The sequence below is a fragment of the Procambarus clarkii genome, chromosome 27 (assembly GCF_040958095.1).
Source record: "Procambarus clarkii isolate CNS0578487 chromosome 27, FALCON_Pclarkii_2.0, whole genome shotgun sequence".
In the NCBI taxonomy this organism is placed as follows: domain Eukaryota; kingdom Metazoa; phylum Arthropoda; class Malacostraca; order Decapoda; family Cambaridae; genus Procambarus; species Procambarus clarkii.
Window position 1 is genome coordinate 2,177,447 of NC_091176.1, and position 19,048 is coordinate 2,196,494.

Below are 19,048 nucleotides of genomic sequence, written 5' to 3' on the forward strand. Positions count from 1 at the left end.
ACCGGATGCTATCTTAACTGATATATGCTATATTAGTTTGGGGTCATCAGTCACAAGAGTCCTTTTGGCTAACAGGAACCACGAGCCAGAACCTGGCCCCCTCAGAGAAGTGCAAGCAGCAATGGCCTAAGAGCACCATACATTTGAAGTACAGTAAGTCATAATTGCCATCGACCCAGAAAGGTAGACAAATCAAAACGGACCACTGTCTGGTTAACCTGTGTAATCTACACCCCAAAAGATCAAAATGACCCCCCCTAGAAAGAAACCAAACAAGCAACCCTTCATGCGACTAGCACTTCCGCTCATTAGCTGGCAACCCACCACTCCAGTTCTTGAACAATGAAAAACCACCGACCAGAAGGAGGGAGGGTGTCAGGGAGCCTCCGGGGCTCACCCAGAAAATGGCATTTCATTACATTCAACACTGGTTTTCTGTGGGGAGCCCCCATTGACTCCCTGAAGCAAACTACCCAAAGATAAGTAAAAAGGAGGGACTTACCTTGGAGGCAGCAGCACTGCAGGTCTCAAGATGGAGTGACAGACGGCAGCAACAAGCGCCCCAAAGTCACACACGGCCGGGAAGGAACGAGAACGTTCACTAGATATCTGACGACCAGGACCCTGTTTGACCTCCAAACCCCCCCCTCACCCGTGCCCAAATGTCTACCCAAGACAAGTTGCCAAAAACCTCAGCGAGAGAAGCATACATCCGAATCTCATGGGCACGAGGATAGATGAAACTGATGACAACTGCAGACAACCTGAGACACACAAGCCCTGGAACAGGAAACCAGGGAAATCGGATCCATCCAGAGAACGTCCACTGTCACAGAACCAGTGGTCCGCAAGCAGCGGCGGAAAGTCACCATCGGACATAACACGTGATGCACCCCCGGCGTAACCAACCAAGTAGCCACAACCAACAGGCCTCTCCAGAAGCCAGCCATCTCATTCTTCACCCGGAAAGAAGAAGGCGGCCACAAATGAACAAAACGACTACCTGGACCAACTGAAAAGAATCCCCGGCGTCGGAGGAGAGCTTGAAGCTTCCCAACCCGACCCCCCTCCCTCCCCACCAAGGCCAACAAAATCAAGGCCTTCCAAAAACAATCCCCAACTGAAGGGCCCACAACAAAGCGAGGAAAAGAAAGAAAAGAAAAAACATGGTCCAAAGACCAAGAAGGCTCAGGCGGTGCATGAGCAGGCTGGAGGTGAAAAAAATGCACGTGAATGCTTACGTCACTACATCACTACATTCTGCTTCAGTCTATAACAGGTAATACTGTTGTAGAATGGTACTTGGTCACACTCCTATTACATTTATTACAATAATTTTACCTGTCCAAGATTATTAGGCAGAAGGCAGAGACCCATGATCCATGAATTCATAACAAAACTACAGCAAGCCAGATATCGTGCTTGTAAACAGAACTCAAATAACCATTCGCTTACTAGTCCTATCTGGATATCAGATGATCAACTACAAACTATACAGGGCTGTTGTACAATCCTTGACCTAAAATACTTCTTATGCATTATCTCCCTTACCCAAACAATTTCCTAATTGTTGATAATAAATAAACATGGAGCAACTGACAAGTTTCTTAAATATGAGAGAGCATTTGTTTATAAAATTGATAATGTTTGGTAATGTAAAATATGAAGCAACTTAGTGAGGAACCTACGGGTGACAAGGCGGCGCCTGAACGTGAAAATATTGATGCCATCTTCCCTCTTGCTGCTGAAGATTTGGTAGTCCTGCGTCCCACCAACTTTGTCATCCTGACACACACCCTTGTGTTGACCTAGCAATTTTGTGCACTGAAAAATAAAAAGATATCTACATTGGTGAGTAGACAAAAGATCTTTATCTACCCACCAATCTTAAGACTAACTTCTGTATGAGTGGTTCTTTGTACAATTAAGAATCCAGAGCTTACTTTCAAATTATGTAGGCTACATAAAATACTGAGTTATAGTAAACAAATATACAAGACAGGAGCAAGCCATTTATGAAATGAACAGTACCTAGTTTTATTTTTCCTTTTAACTATTTTTCTGAGCTATCAATTTTGGCCATTGGCATTGCGGGGATCTTTTCAAGTGTACCAGTAGGATTACAAAGTGTTAAGCAGACAGGTTTCCCTTGTCTCCAGCAATTGTCTTCCCCAATCTATGCTTACCTTCAGGAATGCTGGACAAGTGAGCAGTCTGTACAACTCATACTTTTCAGGTGAATCCCTGTCACTTCTATAACAAATTGAAGGTCTCCAACAAGATGAGCACAATTCTCAACTTGTCAAAAGTAAATATTTGCATCCATTGCCTGACTTTTCCAATAACCACCATGCCATTGGTATGGTGGGTTTTATTCTCCCTGTACCTCTAATTCTTGTTAGGACATTCCATATCATCGTTTAGGAACTTCCTAGGGTATGAAAGCATGTTCTACCATTTCAGAGCTCCCGCTCATTCACAAAGGCTGACCCCAAGTGGTGCTCCATAACTTTGGATGTGGGGGTGGGTAACCAGATCCTGGTCCACTTCGATGACTTGCTAAAAAACCCAGCACTGAATGTAATGAAATGCCATTTTCTGGGCGAGTCCCAGAGGCTCCCCGGAGCTATCCGGGCTGAATGGATATGTATAACTTTCTGGCATCAGTCAATGTGCACGGAGTTCTTGCCTACCGAGGACCATGAGCCAGAACCTGACCCCCCTCAAGAGAGGCACGAGGAGCAATGGCCTATAGAAACCCCCGTCTGGTTGGAAGCATTCTATGTCTGCCATCAACTGGATCTGGCACCCAGAGAGGTAGGCACCCCAAAACAAACCCCTATTCTGCTGGTAACTATTGTTACCAAAAGCCGAACGAGTGGACAGAACTCTCCAAACGAAAATTAGCAAACGAACATGACATCATCATGTTGTCTGCGCAACCCCCCTCCCCGGGAAGGGGAAGGGGAAACTCCAGACCCCCATGCTGGTGATCCACCTTTCAGTTCTTAGGCTGGATGTCAAAACACGTGAAAACACTGCCGACCGGGGAGAGGGAGGAAGGCTGGCGAGTCTCTGGGACTCACCCAGAAAATGGCGTTTCATTACATTTAACTCTGGTTTTCTGGGGAAAGCCCCGTCGGCTTCCTGGAGCTAACTACCTCAAGATAAGGAAAAACAGGGACTTACCCAGGTGGCGGTCAGTCCTCACTCCTCAACACGAAGCCGAGACAACTGACTGCAACTGCCAACCCAATGCAATGCAGGCCCTACGAGGACCAGGGACATTGACAAGGTAGTGAGCAGCCAGGACCCTGTTCAACCTCCAAAAACCCCGTGCCCGAATGTCAACCCAAGGCAAGTTGCCAAAGATGGCAGCCAAAGCAGCGAACTTACGAGCGTCATGGGCACGAGGATAGACTGCAGGCTGGCTAGCTCTAATCCTGTGGATGACTTGGGAGACCTGATCCTGGGAACAGGGAAGAAGGGAAACCGGATCAACCCAAAGCACATCCCCGGTCACCGAAGCCGTGGCGCGCAAATAGCGGCGGAGAGCCACAACCGGACACAAGACATGATGCACCTTTGGCCTGACCAACCAGTCATCAACAACTCAAAGACCCCTCCAGAAAAAACAGATGACTCAACCTTACCAGAAAAAGAAGAATGATTGCAACAAACAAACCTAACACCAGAACCCAAAGGAGCAGAAACCTCTGAGAAACAATTTGGAACCGAAGGGGCCACAACAAACCGAGGGGAAGAGATAAAACCTCATGTTCAAAGACCAAGATGGCTCAGGTAGCACATGAGCAGGCCGGAGGTGAAACAACGCCCTAGACTGATTGCAAAATGGTGCAGAAGGAACATAAAGACTGAAAGCAAGTAGTAGAGGCTCCGCCAGCACTGCACGATACGAGGCGACAGAATGTGGCATGCGAAGACAGTCCTGAAACAATCACTAGAGAAAAGGACAAAACCACCTCAACAAAAAATGAAGTATACCTACGAAGAGACAAAAAGAAAAAGAAAGAACCACCAGGAAACCCAATACTGCCGCCTCGACGAAGCAAGCAGGTAGGACAACATCAAAGAAGACACCTGATCACCAAACAGGAGGTGATAGACTTGAGTCAAAATCACCAGACGCGAAGACTCAAGAAAACCAAACTCGACCCCGTAATGGACTGTACTGAGCATCGGAAAGAGGCAGAGCCGTGGGAAAACCCCTGGGTATGGATACCCAGTAAGCAGCAGCTGAAACCAAGGCTGACAGGGAACCAGATGGAACGTCCGCCAGAGTACCAGGAACCCGAACATGGTGAGAGCTCGAATGCCGGGAAAGAACCAACCTGGGCGAGCAGACACGCCCCGTCTGGTAGAACCCTCCTCCCTCTTCCTGGGACCCCTGAAGGACCAACAAGGCCGATAATGGATGACAACAAGAAGAAGCCGCTGGCAGAAACAGCCCAACCGCAGACCCCGCAAAATGCAAGGACAAAATGGTGACAAAAACTGAAGAGCTAGGGCCCAGACAGAGGCCAACGATGAAGCGAGCGCCACGAGCCGACATGCGAGACGTGAAGCGAAAACAGTGACACAGGAATGGTGCAACCAGCCCCAGCAGGGCAGAAAGATGCACGCGTTGCCGATGAATGTACTATGTAAGGAGAACTACTTAGGACGTGTGCTGCAATAAAATAAAAAGTCCTGTATGGAAAACTAACACAAAGAAAAGCTCGTAGCCAGGTCCATAATTCTAGTTTCCCCTGTCCCAATGAAAATGAACTATTGGGGGCGGGAGTGGGTGAATGGAAATCGACATCCACCTGCAGACATTGCAACACAGCAGCCGGTAGTGTGATACAAGAAGATGAAAGAACTCGGTGTTATAATTGAACACTGGTCAGTTCAAAAACAGGGAACTGAACATGTACATAGTCCAGCCTAGCACTATCATTAGTATAGCCAATATACATATACAAATATACACAAAAACGTGTAGCATAGAAGTAGGAAATACGTAAATATGCTATGAAAACACCTTAAATAAGGCCCACATACCAGCAGCTTGGGACAAGAGAGTATAATCAAAATGACGAACTAAAATGACCTAGGTAGCAAGTGCTACCGTAATGTACAAGATCATCTATATATATATATATAGAGAGAGAGAGAGATTCCAATGTATATACAAGGGTGCAGCCATTCACTGAATGACGATCAATAAATGAGTGTCCAGAGGCAAGAAAAGATGCAGTCACTGAAAAAGTAAAGCAAAAGTTAAAGAAATTCGGGGCTATGCCCTTAGTGTAACGAATAACAATATATATGGACATATTAAGATGCACGCAAAGTGGCCAAGCAACAAACCACAAACAATACCCAATACTCATCCAAAATTCGAGAACCAGAGCCTGGTCCTCTCCTGTAGAGCATAGGCACTATAGTGTCATAACATAGCTTAGCCATGTAATAGTCAGAGAGCACCGCTAGTGGAGTATATCCTGAGTTGCGTGTGCAGTAGGAGAAGAGTAGGTGTAGTGTAGAGGTGGAGGCAGTGTCACTCAGAGCCACCGTACTCCCGTATTCAGAGAAAAGAACTAGGAAGTTTCCCCTATATAAAAAATCCAGAACTCCCCCAATATCTAGGGGGCTAAAACTGGAAATATAAGATGAGTTAGTGTGGCGTATTACCCGTGATAGAGGTCGCGGAACACCTACACATGTTAATGCCAAACCCCCAAACATACCATCGATACAAAGATGCGAGCAACAACTACAAGGCAGTGAGGAGAGAGGCAGAAAGAAATTTTGAAAAAGGGATTGCAGACAAATGTAAAACAGAATCAGGTCTATTCTATAAATTCATAAACAACAAATTGCAGGTAAAGGATGATATACAGAGGTTCAAAATGGGAAATAGATTCATGGAAAATGAAAAGGAAATGTGTGAAACATTAAATGAAAAGTTCCAAAGTGTGTTTGTACAAAATGAAATCTTCAGGGAACCAGATACAATAAGAATTCCAGAGAACAACATAGAGCACATAGAGGTGTCTAGAGACGAAGTGGAAAAAATGCTCAAGGAGCTAAATAAGAACAAAGCAGTTGGCCCAGATGGAATTTCACCATGGATTCTGAGAGAATGTGCACCTGAACTCAGCATTCCTCTTCTTCAGGCATCCCTGTTTACAGGAGTTGTAGCTGATGTGTGGAAAAAGGCTAACATAGTTCCAATATACAAAAGTGGAAGCAGGGAAGACCCCCTTAATTATAGACCGGTATCATCGACAAGTGTAATAGTCAAAATATTGGAAAAAATAATTAAAACTAAATGGGTAGAACACCTGGAGAGAAATGATATAATATCAGACAGACAGTATGGTTTTCGATCTGGAAGATCCTGTGTATCGAATTTACTCAGTTTCTATGATCTAGCAACAGAGATATTACAGGAAAGAGATGGTTGGGTTGACTGCATCTATCTGGACCTAAAAAAAGCTTTTGACAGAGTTCCACATAAGAGGTTGTTCTGGAAACTGGAAAATATTGGAGGGGTGACAGGTACGCTTCTAACATGGATGAAAAATTTTCTGACTGATAGAAAAATGAGGGCAGTGATCAGAGGCAATGTATTGGACTGGAGAAATGTCACAAGTGAAGTACCAAAGGGTTCAGTTCTTGCACCAGTGATGTTTATTGTCTACATAAATGATCTACCAGTTGGTATACAGAATTATATGAACATGTTTGCTGATGATGCAAACATCATCAGCAAACCCTTCCTATATGATAATAGGAAGGATAAGAAACTTAGATGATTGTCATGCCCTTCAAGATGACCTGGACAAAATAAGTATATGGAGCACCACTTGGCAAATGGAATTTAATGTTAATAAATGCCATGTTATGGAATGTGGAATAGGAGAACATAGACCCCACACAACCTATATATTATGTGAGAAATCTTTAAAGAATTCTGATAAAGAAAGAGATCTAGGGGTGGTTCTAGATAGAAAACTATCACCTGAGGACCACATAAAGAATATTGTGCGAGGAGGCTATGCTACACTTTCTAACTTCGGAATTGCTTTTAAATACATGGATGGTGATATACTAAAGAAATTGTTCACGACTTTTGTTAGGCGCAAAGCTAGAATATGCAGCGGTTGTGTGGTGCCCATATCTTAAGAAGCACATCAACAAACTGGAAAAGGTGCAAAGACATGCTACTAAGTGGCTCCCAGAACTGAAGGGCAAGAGCTACGAAGAGAGGTTAGAGGCATTAAATATGCCAAAACTGGAAGACAGAAGAAAAAGAGGTGATATGATCACTACATACAAAATAGTAACAGGAATTGATAAAATCGATAGGGAAGATTTCCTGAGACCTGGAACTTACTTACAGCATATGTGCTAGCCATATGCTGTATTGTGCCTACTAATTTTTGTCAACTATCATTCACGCTGTCATTGCAATCAATCTGAGCTACCTATGTGCTATAATATACCTACAATTTTCTCTCATCTTTTATTTTTTTTTCTTGCTATGTAACTGTTATCATTTTTATAAATTTTGCAAGTATTTACCTACTTAAAATTTTCTTAGATTAAGGACCTGCCCGAAACGCTGTGTGTACTAGTGGCTTTACAAGAATGTAATTACTATGCTATGTATCCTCACACTCCCAATGTACCTTCTTGTATATATATAAATAAATAAATAAATAAATTAATTAATCAGATCTGATGGGGACAACTTGAAAAGCTCCCTGCCAGATTGGCACTGAATGTACACCGAGTGTTATGCTCAGAAAGTATTTTTTATAAACTCAACAATACATTTTTCTTATAGAAAAATTTAAACAGCATTAACAATTTTTGTATAATTTTGAATAAGAATATTTAGTATATAAACTCTCATATCCTTACTGGTGTGTAGGAAGACATGTTGTAGTCAATGAGATTTCCTAAGTAGCCCTCCATAAATGACACCACAACATCCCCACCAATCATCTCTGGCTGGGTCTGTGATCCACTCATGCCAAAGGCTATGTAATCATTCTCCTCTGAAAAGAAAAAATTTAAAACTTTAAATCTTTTAAGAAATATGGGCATTATGTAGTTGGCCTACTGACCTGACTTTCATGGCCTGACTGCCATTGTAACAAGAGAGCAGTACATAGTACATGAACATCATAACAGCATGAACAGGCCACGTGGAGGATGAACAACCCACAGGCGCCAGACAGGCGGCGGCAGACAATGTAAAAGTTACACCTCTGTACAAGTTAGCCAGAGAGTCAGGTCAACGGTCATCGAATCACAAAGAGGTCAGAGTTGATGCCGTCATGAAAATCTTCAGGGATTAACCCCTAAACATCAAAGGTAGAACCCTCACGTTCAGCTGAGGAGCAACAGATCAGGGGAGAGTCAGTTGAGTGGGCGCAGCCCAGTAGGAAGGTGTGTGTGGACTCGGGGAAGGAACATCATCTCCCGGAAACGGTGGAACAACATACGAGTAAGTACGGCTCTCTTGTACTAAAGCACCTCATTCAGTACTCTTGGCCTCTAGTAGGGAATATAGTTAGGGAGTGTCTTATTTAATTATTTCAAATAAAGTCAGATATTAAGTGTTATTAAATGTGTATTAATGTTTCCTTGTCTTAGTGATATTGGGCCTACCGTCCCCTTTGCCCCAGTGACCTAGTGTTCTTAATTATCCCGTACTCCTCCCCCCCGTTCGTTTTCCGTGTTGAGGTAGTAGTATTGGGGGTGTCCCGCCTTATTCTTGTGTACCCTATAGTTCCCAAGTGGTCAGGATTATTCGAGTGTCAGGCCAGGATCCTTGTACCGTTCAATTGTCCCCTACACCTGTCCTGGTAGGTTATTCCATCTGCAAGACCTACGAATCTCACTCCGGTCCCCTGTCCGGTAACTCAGGGTGGTGGCAGCGTCACTCGGTAACTCATACGATAGGCTGTGACTACGATTATCTCTATCTTTCTGTCTCACTCTCCCTCACTAGTGTCTCACTCTCCCTCGCCCTCACTCGCTCTCGTTCTCCCTCCCTTGCTCTCGTTCTCGCTCTGCCTCCCTCGCCCTCTCTCTCTCTCTCCTTCCTCTGTGTACTGGTTTACGTCTTCGTATGACGGCCCGAGTGTTAACATCTTACATGATCGGTATAGCATCTGTTATTACCATAGAAAGAGCGGAGATTGCACGGTTAGCTCAGTGGTAGTAGCGGAGTGCGCGGTCGAGATAGATACAAGGCGAGATAGTACCATGTGGGTCATTACACCATGAAAGTCACTGTACCACTTTCTAAACAACATTTATTAATAGCTGATTTGTGCAAAATCTATTGTGATAATTTACCTGAGGGCCACTAATACTAGTGGCCTTGACGAGGACAGGGAAGCCATCGGCTTGTCTAAGGCCCCCCCCCCCCAATTTGCCCTGATGATCTTTTCCAACTGTATTTTAAATCCCAGCAGAGTTTTGGCGTTTACGGCTTCGGCGGGTAGACAGTTCCATGGGTTTACAACCCTATGGGTGAAAAAGCATCTCCTATTTTCAGTCCTACATTGTGGCTTGTTGAGCTTGAACCCATTGCTCCTCATTCGTGTTACATCTGATCCTTTGAAGAAATTGTCTGGATCGACATCCTCCAAATTGTTCAGTATTTTTAAAGCTTTTGATGAGATCTGCCCTGTCATGCCTGGTTTGCAGTGTTGTTAGCCCAGTGGCCCTCAACCGTTCCTGATACAAGAGGTGACTTAGCTCTGGAATGATTTTTGTTGCCCGGTGTTACACCTTCTCCAGATCAGCTATGTCTTTCTGAAGATGAGTTCTCCATACCTGAATGCAATAATCCAGGTGCATGGTGCACCATTGGTGCACCCCACACCAGGGACTTATACAATTGAATGACTACCTTCTTTTCTTTAAAGATTAAGGTATGCTTGATTATTCCTAGGGTTTGGTTAGCTTTTTTTTTATTGCCGCTCCCTCTTGTTGTGCAACTTTTAGTGAATGATGGATTCTGACTCCAAGGTCCTTTTCTTTGTCAATCTGTTGTAAGGTAATGCTGTTAATTTGGTAGTTGTGACATAGATTGTTATGCCCCACATGCAAGGCCTTGCATTTATCAACATTAAAAAGCATTTGCCAGTCATCTGACCATTTGTGGAGTTCATGTAGATCTCTTTGTAAGGTCACAATATCACCTTCACTTCCCATTTTACCATAGATCTTAGTGTCATCTGCAAATCTGATAATGTGGTTTGTAATATTCTCATCTATGTCATTGATGTGTATGACAAAAAGGGTTGGCCCCAAAATGGACCCCCTGTGGCACCCCACTTAGCACATTTCCCCAGTCAGATTCATTCTCATTTAGCACGACCCTTTGTCTTCTATGTTTTAACCATTGTTTATCCATTCCAGTATTCTCCCATTTATTCTATGTGCCTGTAATTTCCTTGCCAGTCTTTCATGTGGTACCATGTTAAAAGCTTTAGCAAAGTTCATGTAAGCTACATCTACTGGAAGTCCATTCTATGAATAGCTGGTTACCATTTCCAAAGATATGAGCAGGTTTGTAAGGCATGATCTATTTTTCACAAACCCATGTTGCATTGTTACAACCCTGAGTCCAAAATTGGCACTCTGCAAAGGAACCAGGATCATAGCGCTCCTGTTTACATACATCCAGGGACCATGCACTCCATTATTTTAGTGACTGGCCCTGATTGTTTGGATTATGTGTGGGATTTTGATTAGTTAAATTATATAGCATTAATAGATAGGTTGGGTTGTGAAGGAGGAAAATTATGTGGCAGTCTTATACTCCTAACGAATTGAAAAGCTGTCAGACTTTTACTTTATTCAAAAATAAAACCAAAAAGTACCTAATTTCATCTTCATAGTGTCCTACCTAGTGCTTTGAAACTAGCACTGTATCTAGTGTTACCCAATTCCCCAATATATGTACCTATGCTATACAACTTTGCCATTGTAATCATTGCTGTTATCTTATATCATGATATACACATAGTTTGCTACATTATATCTTGCAATACTTCTCAACTTATGCTAAAATGTACCTGTGGATTACCCTTAAATTTACTTTAATATACCTACTTTTTTCAGTCAAATTTTTTATACAATGTATTTTTTTTATACTTTTTTACAATGCATTTTCTGTGGAGAGCCCCTAGGGCTCTCTGGAGCTTATTGGGCTAATGTATGTTATATTAGACTGGGACATTAGCTATAGAGTTCAGACCTACCAGGGACCAGCGGCAGAACCTGGCCCCTTCAGAGAGGTTGCTGGGAGCAATGGCCCTGGAAACCCCGGTGGTTGGGGTTTTTTCTTATCTGCCATCGACTGGGGTTAGGCACCCAGAAAGGTTGGCATAACAAAACAAACCCCACATGGTAAGAAACTACCAACAAAAACCGAACAGAGAGGTAGAACTCCCTACAATCCCAACGAAACAAGCAAACAAGCAAACGTAATACACAACTGCCACACTGCTCGTCCGCGCAGCGGTCCCCTCCCTGAGAGGGGGAGGGGGGTCCCCAGACCTCACCTCGCTAGCTGCATAGCACTCCAGCTCGTAAACTAATGTCAACCGGGACAGACGCTTCTCTGGCCTCGGTTTCCTAGGTGGTGTTTGCCTTCGTGTCGCTCACTGCTGTGTTTTTGTGTTGTGCGGTGGCCAGGTGTTCCTCATCAGTACCAGGGCTGCATGCGCTTAGGGCTTCCTTCCCTAAGCTTCCTGTGAGTACTGCCCTGCGTGACAGGGTTATCTTCCCTGGGGCATTCGGGAACCATTTCCGTAGAAGTTCTTGCTGCTCGGCATTTGCCTCGCCCTTGGGGCCAGCTGGGGCTTGGGGCCCTTATTTGGCCTTGGGTAGGGACTGGTATTGTGCTGGTTAGGACGTCAAGGTGTTGAGCGACCTGCTACCTGCACGGCAACCAGTTCCTGTTGCCTCTGGGGATGGTGTACTTTTGCGGGGTTTTTCTTTTATTTTTATTTTCATTGCCTGGTGGGGGTTTGCCTAGTGTGGCTATAGTTCCACTGGTAGTGTTTGGTGGCCCTCTGCTAGGCCCCCTGTGATTGTACACATTGCATGGGTTTTCATTGTTGGCATCTACCCCTTGTTAGTTTTGGGTGTTAACTGGTTAGCAACACCTTGCCCGGGCTTCCCGTAGCAGTCAGCCTACGGGCCCTGGAAAACCCTGTCGGGGCTCGGTGGACTACTGGATGTGTCTTCTGGGTTCCATCCCATCTTGTGTGGGTTCGTTGGTTGCTGTGCCCTTGTCTGAGGGTGCCAGTCGCCAATTTTACCTCTGTCATGCTGCCTGTTGAGTCATTGACATCTAGTCCTTACTGTTTTGAGTATAGGCGGCATCCGCGTTGCAAGTTCGCTTTAAGTTGCTGGAACGCGCTAGGTTGGTTCCCGCCCAGATGCCCCGGGGGCCGCCCTGTTTTATTTAGGGGCTGTTCTCCACTTTCCCGTCTCCTGACCGTCTGCAGGTTTCAGGGTCAGGGCGGGGTTTAGTTTGGGCCAAGACTCTGGCGGCTTCTGGGGCTGCCCCGTTCGGATTGGGGATGGAGGTTTTCGAGCCTGTTCCTCCATCCTGCCAAGGTTTCTGGGTCTTACCAGCAGCCCTTTCTTTGCTGCCTTTTCCCTGGACTCTTTCTTTTCTTTAGGGGCAGAGGGGTGTGGAGGATGGCTCTGCCCTGGGGCCTCTGTTGCAGGTTCCTGGGACTGTGGGGGAAGCCCAATAGCAGTTCTGGGGCTGTAATTACCTAAGTGTAATTACCTAAGTGTAGTTACAGGATGAGAGCTACACTCGTTGTGTCCCGTCTTCCCAGCACTCTTTGTCATATAACGCTTTGAAACTACATACGGTCTTGACCTCCACCACCTTCTCACCTAACTTGTTCCAACCGTCTACCACTCTGTTTGCGAAAGTGAATTTTCTTATGTTTCTTCGGCATCTGTGTTTAGCTAGTTTAAATCTATGACCTTTTGTTCTTAAAGTTCCAGGTCTCACGAAATCTTCCCTATTGATTTTATCAATTCCTGTTACTATTTTGTATGTAGTGATCACATCACCTCTTTTTCTTCTGTCTTCTAGTTTTGGCATATTTAATGCCTCTAACCTCTCCTCGTAGCTCTTGCCCTTCAGTTCTGGGAGCCACTTAGTAGCATGTCTTTGCACCTTTTCCAGTTTGTTGATGTGCTTCTTAAGATATGGGCACCACACAACCGCTGCATATTCTAGCTTTGGCCTAACAAAAGTCGTGAACAATTTCTTTAGTATATCGCCATCCATGTATTTAAAAGTAATTCTGAAGTTAGAAAGCATGGCATAGGCTCCTCGCACAATATTCTGTATGTGGTCCTCAGGTGATAGTTTTCTATCTAGAACCACCCCTAGATCTCTTTCTTTACCAGAATTCTTTAAAGATTTCTCACATAATATATAGGTTGTGTGAGGTCTATGTTCTCCTATTCCACATTCCATAACATGGCATTTATTAACATTAAATTCCAAGTGGTGCTCCATATACTGTACTTATTTTGTCCAGGTCATCTTGTGTGCCCTTGCCTGGGTTTTCTGCTTCTGGGCGGTGGTTTTTTTTGTTCCTCTCGTCTGCCTACTTCCCACATTTGTTGGCGTGTTTTCTGATATATTGCGTCGGTCATGGCTCCTTGTTCTGGTAGCCATTTTCTATCTGCGGTTTACTTCCCCACCTGGCCACCAGCAGTGCTGAGGTTTGTTTACCGATGCCTGGGTGTGGGAGCTCATGTTTTGGGTGAGCTTTTTCACCTCCTTCAGGGGTTTTATCCTACTGTCGCCATTTTCTTTGCTTTTCTGGGGTATCCTGCCCATCTTCTGTTCCTTTGGGAATGCTTGCATGTTGGTTTTTACACTGGTTTTTGCATTTTCTGTTTCTTTGGGTCTGGGCCCTGGTGTTTGGGCTCCGTGTTCCTGTCTGTTTATGCTTGCTCCCACACCTTGTTCCCCGGTTTTCGGTCCATTTTGGCCGTTTTCCTGGGGTTCTGTCTGGGTGCTGTGCTTTTGCCCTTTCTGTGGTGTATTTCTGCTGGCAAATGTGGAAGTTTGGGCTCCCCCGGCTTCAATTCTGGGTTCCTTTGGGTTCTTTGGTTTCATTCCAGAGGTTTCTTCCTCATGGGCCCCTCTGTGGGTTCAGGGGGTTTTGTTACCTCGTGTGTGAGCCGGTTCTGCCTTCTGGGGTTCCGGGGTCTTCCTGGCTTGCAAGCTGATCTTTTGGGTCTTGGTACGTGTTGTGGTCGTGCCAGGGCCTTGGGTTTTTGTTGTCGAAGTAAGCCTTTTGGTGCAGTTTTTGTGCTCTCTTGGTGCCTTCTTCGTCTGGCCGACGTGGTGCTCTCTGCCCACCGGTCGGCGGCTTGTCTCTTTCTTTATTTTTATTTTTGTATTTTTTCATGTGTATGTGTGCATGTATGTGTATATATGTATAAGTGTATAAGTATATATGTATATATATGTCTATGTGTGTGTGTGTGTGTGTGTATTATATAAATTCATTTTCTTTTGGAAGGGGGCTTAGTTCTCTTCGCTGTTGACGGGGAGCTGGAGAGGCAGCTTGCTCTGTTGGCTCTCGCTTGGTCCCGCAGTTCGTGGGCATTTTTTGGTTGTCTTCCAGCCTCTGGTGGCGTCGGGCGGCTTCTCCCCTTTTGGGGGGTTCGGGACTGGCGGGGTGGGCATCTTCCTCTGCGCTTTGTCATGTCATCTTGATGTGGGTACGTTTCAATGTGGTCAATCCGCCCCATCCTTCCGTGGTTCCTGCTTGTTCTAATGCAGACACGGGACTTTGTGGATCTGTGGTTCTTCTGGACCTGTTCAGTCTGCACCCTGGATTCTTTGCCCTCTTCGGAAGACTGTTGTTTCCGGTCCAGCTTCTGTTGGGGCCGGGTCCCTGAACCTCTGGGTCTCTTCTTGGCACGTTTCTTTCCAGGGTTCCGGGACTGGCAGAGTTGGTGGTGGGGCTTCAGGCGTGCCGCTTTTGTTGCCTTCCCTAGTTTGTAATGGGCACTTAGTGGATTTAAGCATCCTTACCGGATTTTGGTGACCTGTCTGCGTCTGCTCAGGATTCGGTTTTCAGGCCCACCTCGACGATTGGCTATGTGGGCTCCCATTCGGTTCATTTGTATGCTCGCCAGAGGTGTGGTTCTGTCCAGATCACCGGGTTTGGGTTTCTGGTGTACTGGAGGCTGTTTCATCTGGTTCCGTCCCGGGTTCAGACCTGGCTGGGTCTTGTTTAGGATTATTGGACTGCTTCTTTGTCTCTCCCTCCACAGGCATTGCTGTGGCTGCGGTCCTGCCTTCGGCTGTTTTTAAGGGGGTCCGGGTCACTCGGCGGTTGCTCGAGTGGTTGTGCAGGAGTCTGAACTTCGCCGTGCTGGTCTATCCGCTGGGTCAGGTTTGGCTTCGGCGTCTCTTTTGGTTCCTTTGGGGACTTCCCTTCCGCCTCTCTTGTGATTGTTGGGTTCGTGCTCCGGGACCTTGTGTTGGTGCTGCGTCGCCGATTTCCTCTTTGGGGTTTTCAGGGTTCCATGCCTTGGTGCCTCCCCAAGCCTTCTCTTAATGTGTTCATGGACGGGTCGTCTCTTGGCTGAGGCTTTGTGACCAGTGCTCACCAGGCCGGCCAAGGACTAAGGGGTCTGTCCTTCTGTCGGGCTCACAGCATGGTTCAGGAGTTCTTGGCTGTCTGGTTGCACTTCAGAGGGTTCGGGTCACTCGGGGCTCTACCTTCTGGCTCCATTCGGACAGTTCTCCGGTGGTTCCTTGCTGGAACCATGGGGGTTCTCTCCGGTCCTTGCCCTTTGGAGTTGGTCCCTTCGAGTGCCTCGTCTGCTGGTTTCTCGGGGTTTGGCTCTCCTTGTGTTTCATGTCCAGGAAGTGTCCTACATTCTGGCGGATGACCTCCGTTCATTCCTCTGTTCACGGATTGGCCGGTTGTCGCCACTTTCGTTGGCTCTGCCGGACGTACTGACTCCCGGACATGGACGTTTTCGCATTGCCATGGTCTCGGCATCTCCCATTTTATGTGGCACTCTTCCTCGCCTGCGAGGTATTCGCGGTAGATGCCCTTCGGGCAGGACTGGTTGAGGTGGAGTTACCTGTACTTCTTCTCCCGGTCAAGCTGTCGCTTCGGGTTCTGGCTCGGTTGGAGTCCTTCCCAAGAAGTGTAGTCCTCGTGACCCCTTGGTGGCTGGCCCAGCTCGTTTTCAGACGCTGTGTGATCGTTGTCCGAACCCGGGGCGTTTCCCGCGGCTCTGCCTCTTTCGGCAGGTCGAACTGGTCCAGTATGTGGCTGGTTTGGCCTTCTCCTCGGCTCTTCACGTCTGGTCTTTTGACGCGGGTGTATCACCATCTCAATGGTGATCGGGTGGCTTCGTTGATGGTGTCCCACCTGCGAGCTTTGTTACGGGGACTGTATGAAGTTTCCTGGCATTTCTATTCCATGTCTTCTTGCTCTTTGTAGGTTGTCTTCTCTTTCACATTGGGTTGTCTTGTCCTCTCTTTGTTTTTTGGACTGTTATTGATGCTTCTTACTGTTGCCTCTTATCGTGCAGTGCTGGTGGAGCTGCTTCAGCTTACGTTCGGGGTGGACGTCATGTCCGCCCCGTTCCATATGCTTTCTCGTACTATGTTTCATCTCCGGCCTGCTCATGCACCGCCTGAGCCGTCTTGGTCCTTGGTCAAGGTGCTCTCTTATCTTTCCTCTCCTCTGTTTGTGGTAGCTCCTTCGGATGAAGATTGTTTTTCACAGGCCATATTTTTGTTGCCAATGGCCTCTGGAGGTCGGGTCAAACAGCTTCCGGCTCTCCTCTGGTGCAGGGGTTTCTGCTGTTTTGATTCTGTTTTTTTATTTTTTTTTTATTTATTATTTTCTACCACAGACGTGGCCACACATTTACAATGCTAACCAGCATATATACATTTTCTTCTGTCCTCCATGGACAGGGTTAGAGAAATGTTAAACATATAGTTCAAGGGTTTATTGAACACTCAACCACAGAAGGTGATTCGGTACTTTTAAAATGCTAAGCTAACCTACATACGTAAATACATAGATACACAGATTTACGTATGCCCTACATAAAGTATTTGATGTGTCTTTACATAGTGTCATTAATGTACATTCACAAAGGTGAAATGTAATTCTGATCAGCTTCCACATATACAGGCATACCTCAGAATAAGAGTTTAATCCGTTCCTGGAGACGCCTCGCCTTCCGAAAACTCGCATTCCGAAGTTAATTTCCCCATAAGAAATAAAGGGAAATGAATTAATCCGTTCCTGACTACCCCAAAAACCCCACATCAAACTAAATTTTTATACCTAATTTACCTAATTCATCTAAATAAACCTACAAAACTGTGTTCCAGTTGTTACTTACCTTGCTGTCGAGTGCTGTAGGCGTATGGAAGATGGTGAGGAGGGGGGAGGAGGAGAGGAGTTACTGTTTGGAAGGGGAGTCCCCTTCCATAATCACATCACATAACCCCATGCCTTGTAACACTATGGATACCACTTCTCTTTCTAAATTTTTCAAACCAGCCCCTGCTTGCCTTAAACTCTTTCTTATCTGCATCACTCGTTGCAGGGGTATTCTTTAGAAGGTCTTCTTGCAACACCCTGGCTTTCTCACAAATAATGGCCTCCGAAACACTATCACCCCTCAACTCCTTGTCGTGTATCCAAATTAATAACAACTTTTCCACTTCAAGTATTTGTGGTCTTTGTGCCGTTAATGTTCTTACTCCTTTTGCCACTTTAGCACCCATAATCTTATTTTTCTTCTTAAGTATAGTGCATATTGTTGATGTGGCTTTGTTGTACTGCCTACAAAGTTCAACAACACGTGTACCGTTCTCATGCTTCCGAATGATCTCTTGTTTCTCCTCTATTGTCATCCTCACATGAGCTTTCTGGCCTTTATCCTTACCACTGGCTTTCTTGGGACCCATGGTGAGATATATAATAACAAATTGTATAGACAAATCACCAAAAATCCAACAAAACACTGAAAATCCGCGAGAAGAATTGATGTGGGGGTAGTCACTGAGCGCGAGACAATAATAAACTGAAGGGCGGCGGGGCGGAGGGGCGACGATCGCCTAACCACCACGCGCTAGGTCGGCTGTACGCGTATCAACAAACTCGCGTCCAAACTCGCCTCCCGAAGTAACCATCGCCTTCCGAGACAAATTTTTGGAGTAAATACACCTCGCCTTCCGAAAACCTCGCATACAGGGACAATCGCATTCCGAGGTACCACTGTACTTTATACCCATACATATACACACACATACACATATACATACATATATACACACACATGCATTCACATACATCTGTCTCATTTACTCTGACAGGGTGAAATAGCTGATAAAGAAACTAGTGTGCAATTAAGCACTTAATCACTGAAGGTGATGAAGGTGCTTTTACAAGCTCAGGTTATATAGTTACATGTGCAGGCGATGAGTCACAATAACGTGGCTGAAGTATGTTGACCAGACCACACACTAGAAATTATTCCTATTATTCCATTATTCCTATTACTATCTCCTTCGGTGGTTATAATAGGAGCTGCCTCGTATGGGCCAATAGGCCTGCTGCAGTTCTCATTACTACTATCCCCTACACCTGACTTTCCTCCTCAGCTCTCTCTTGCCTATTTAATGCCTGTCCCTACCTCCCCATCACAATCGACTTGAGAATGGTCCAGGACGGACCGAAACGTCGTCGTCCCTTCAATTTCTAGTGTGTGGTCTGGTCATCAATATAGTTACATCATATACAGTATATACATTGTATAAATGATATATTACATGATCAATCTTGGATACAAGTCCAATATATCATCAAGTGTTCCAGTACTCATATAGTAATTACAGAGTTCAGCATACCTTAGCCCAGGAGGGCGAAAGTCAGTCAGTATGGGACATTCTACAATATAATGTTCAAGA

The 19,048-nt window shown here is 45.5% G+C and overlaps 1 protein-coding gene across 4 annotated transcripts in view; it reads right to left on the minus strand.

Annotated features, from left to right (window-relative positions):
- The window catches only part of LOC123762713 (protein Skeletor knk), a 145,938-nt gene that overhangs the window by 24,289 nt on the left and 102,601 nt on the right, over positions 1–19,048 (minus strand). For all 4 annotated transcript variants that reach the window (XM_045749423.2, XM_045749424.2, XM_069332245.1 and 1 more), the window contains 2 exons: positions 7,936–8,072; positions 1,689–1,824 (listed from right to left, as the gene is read on the minus strand). In XM_045749423.2, coding sequence (XP_045605379.1) covers positions 1,689–1,824; positions 7,936–8,072 — 273 coding nt within the window. The remainder of the gene's footprint in view (positions 1–1,688; positions 1,825–7,935; positions 8,073–19,048) is intronic.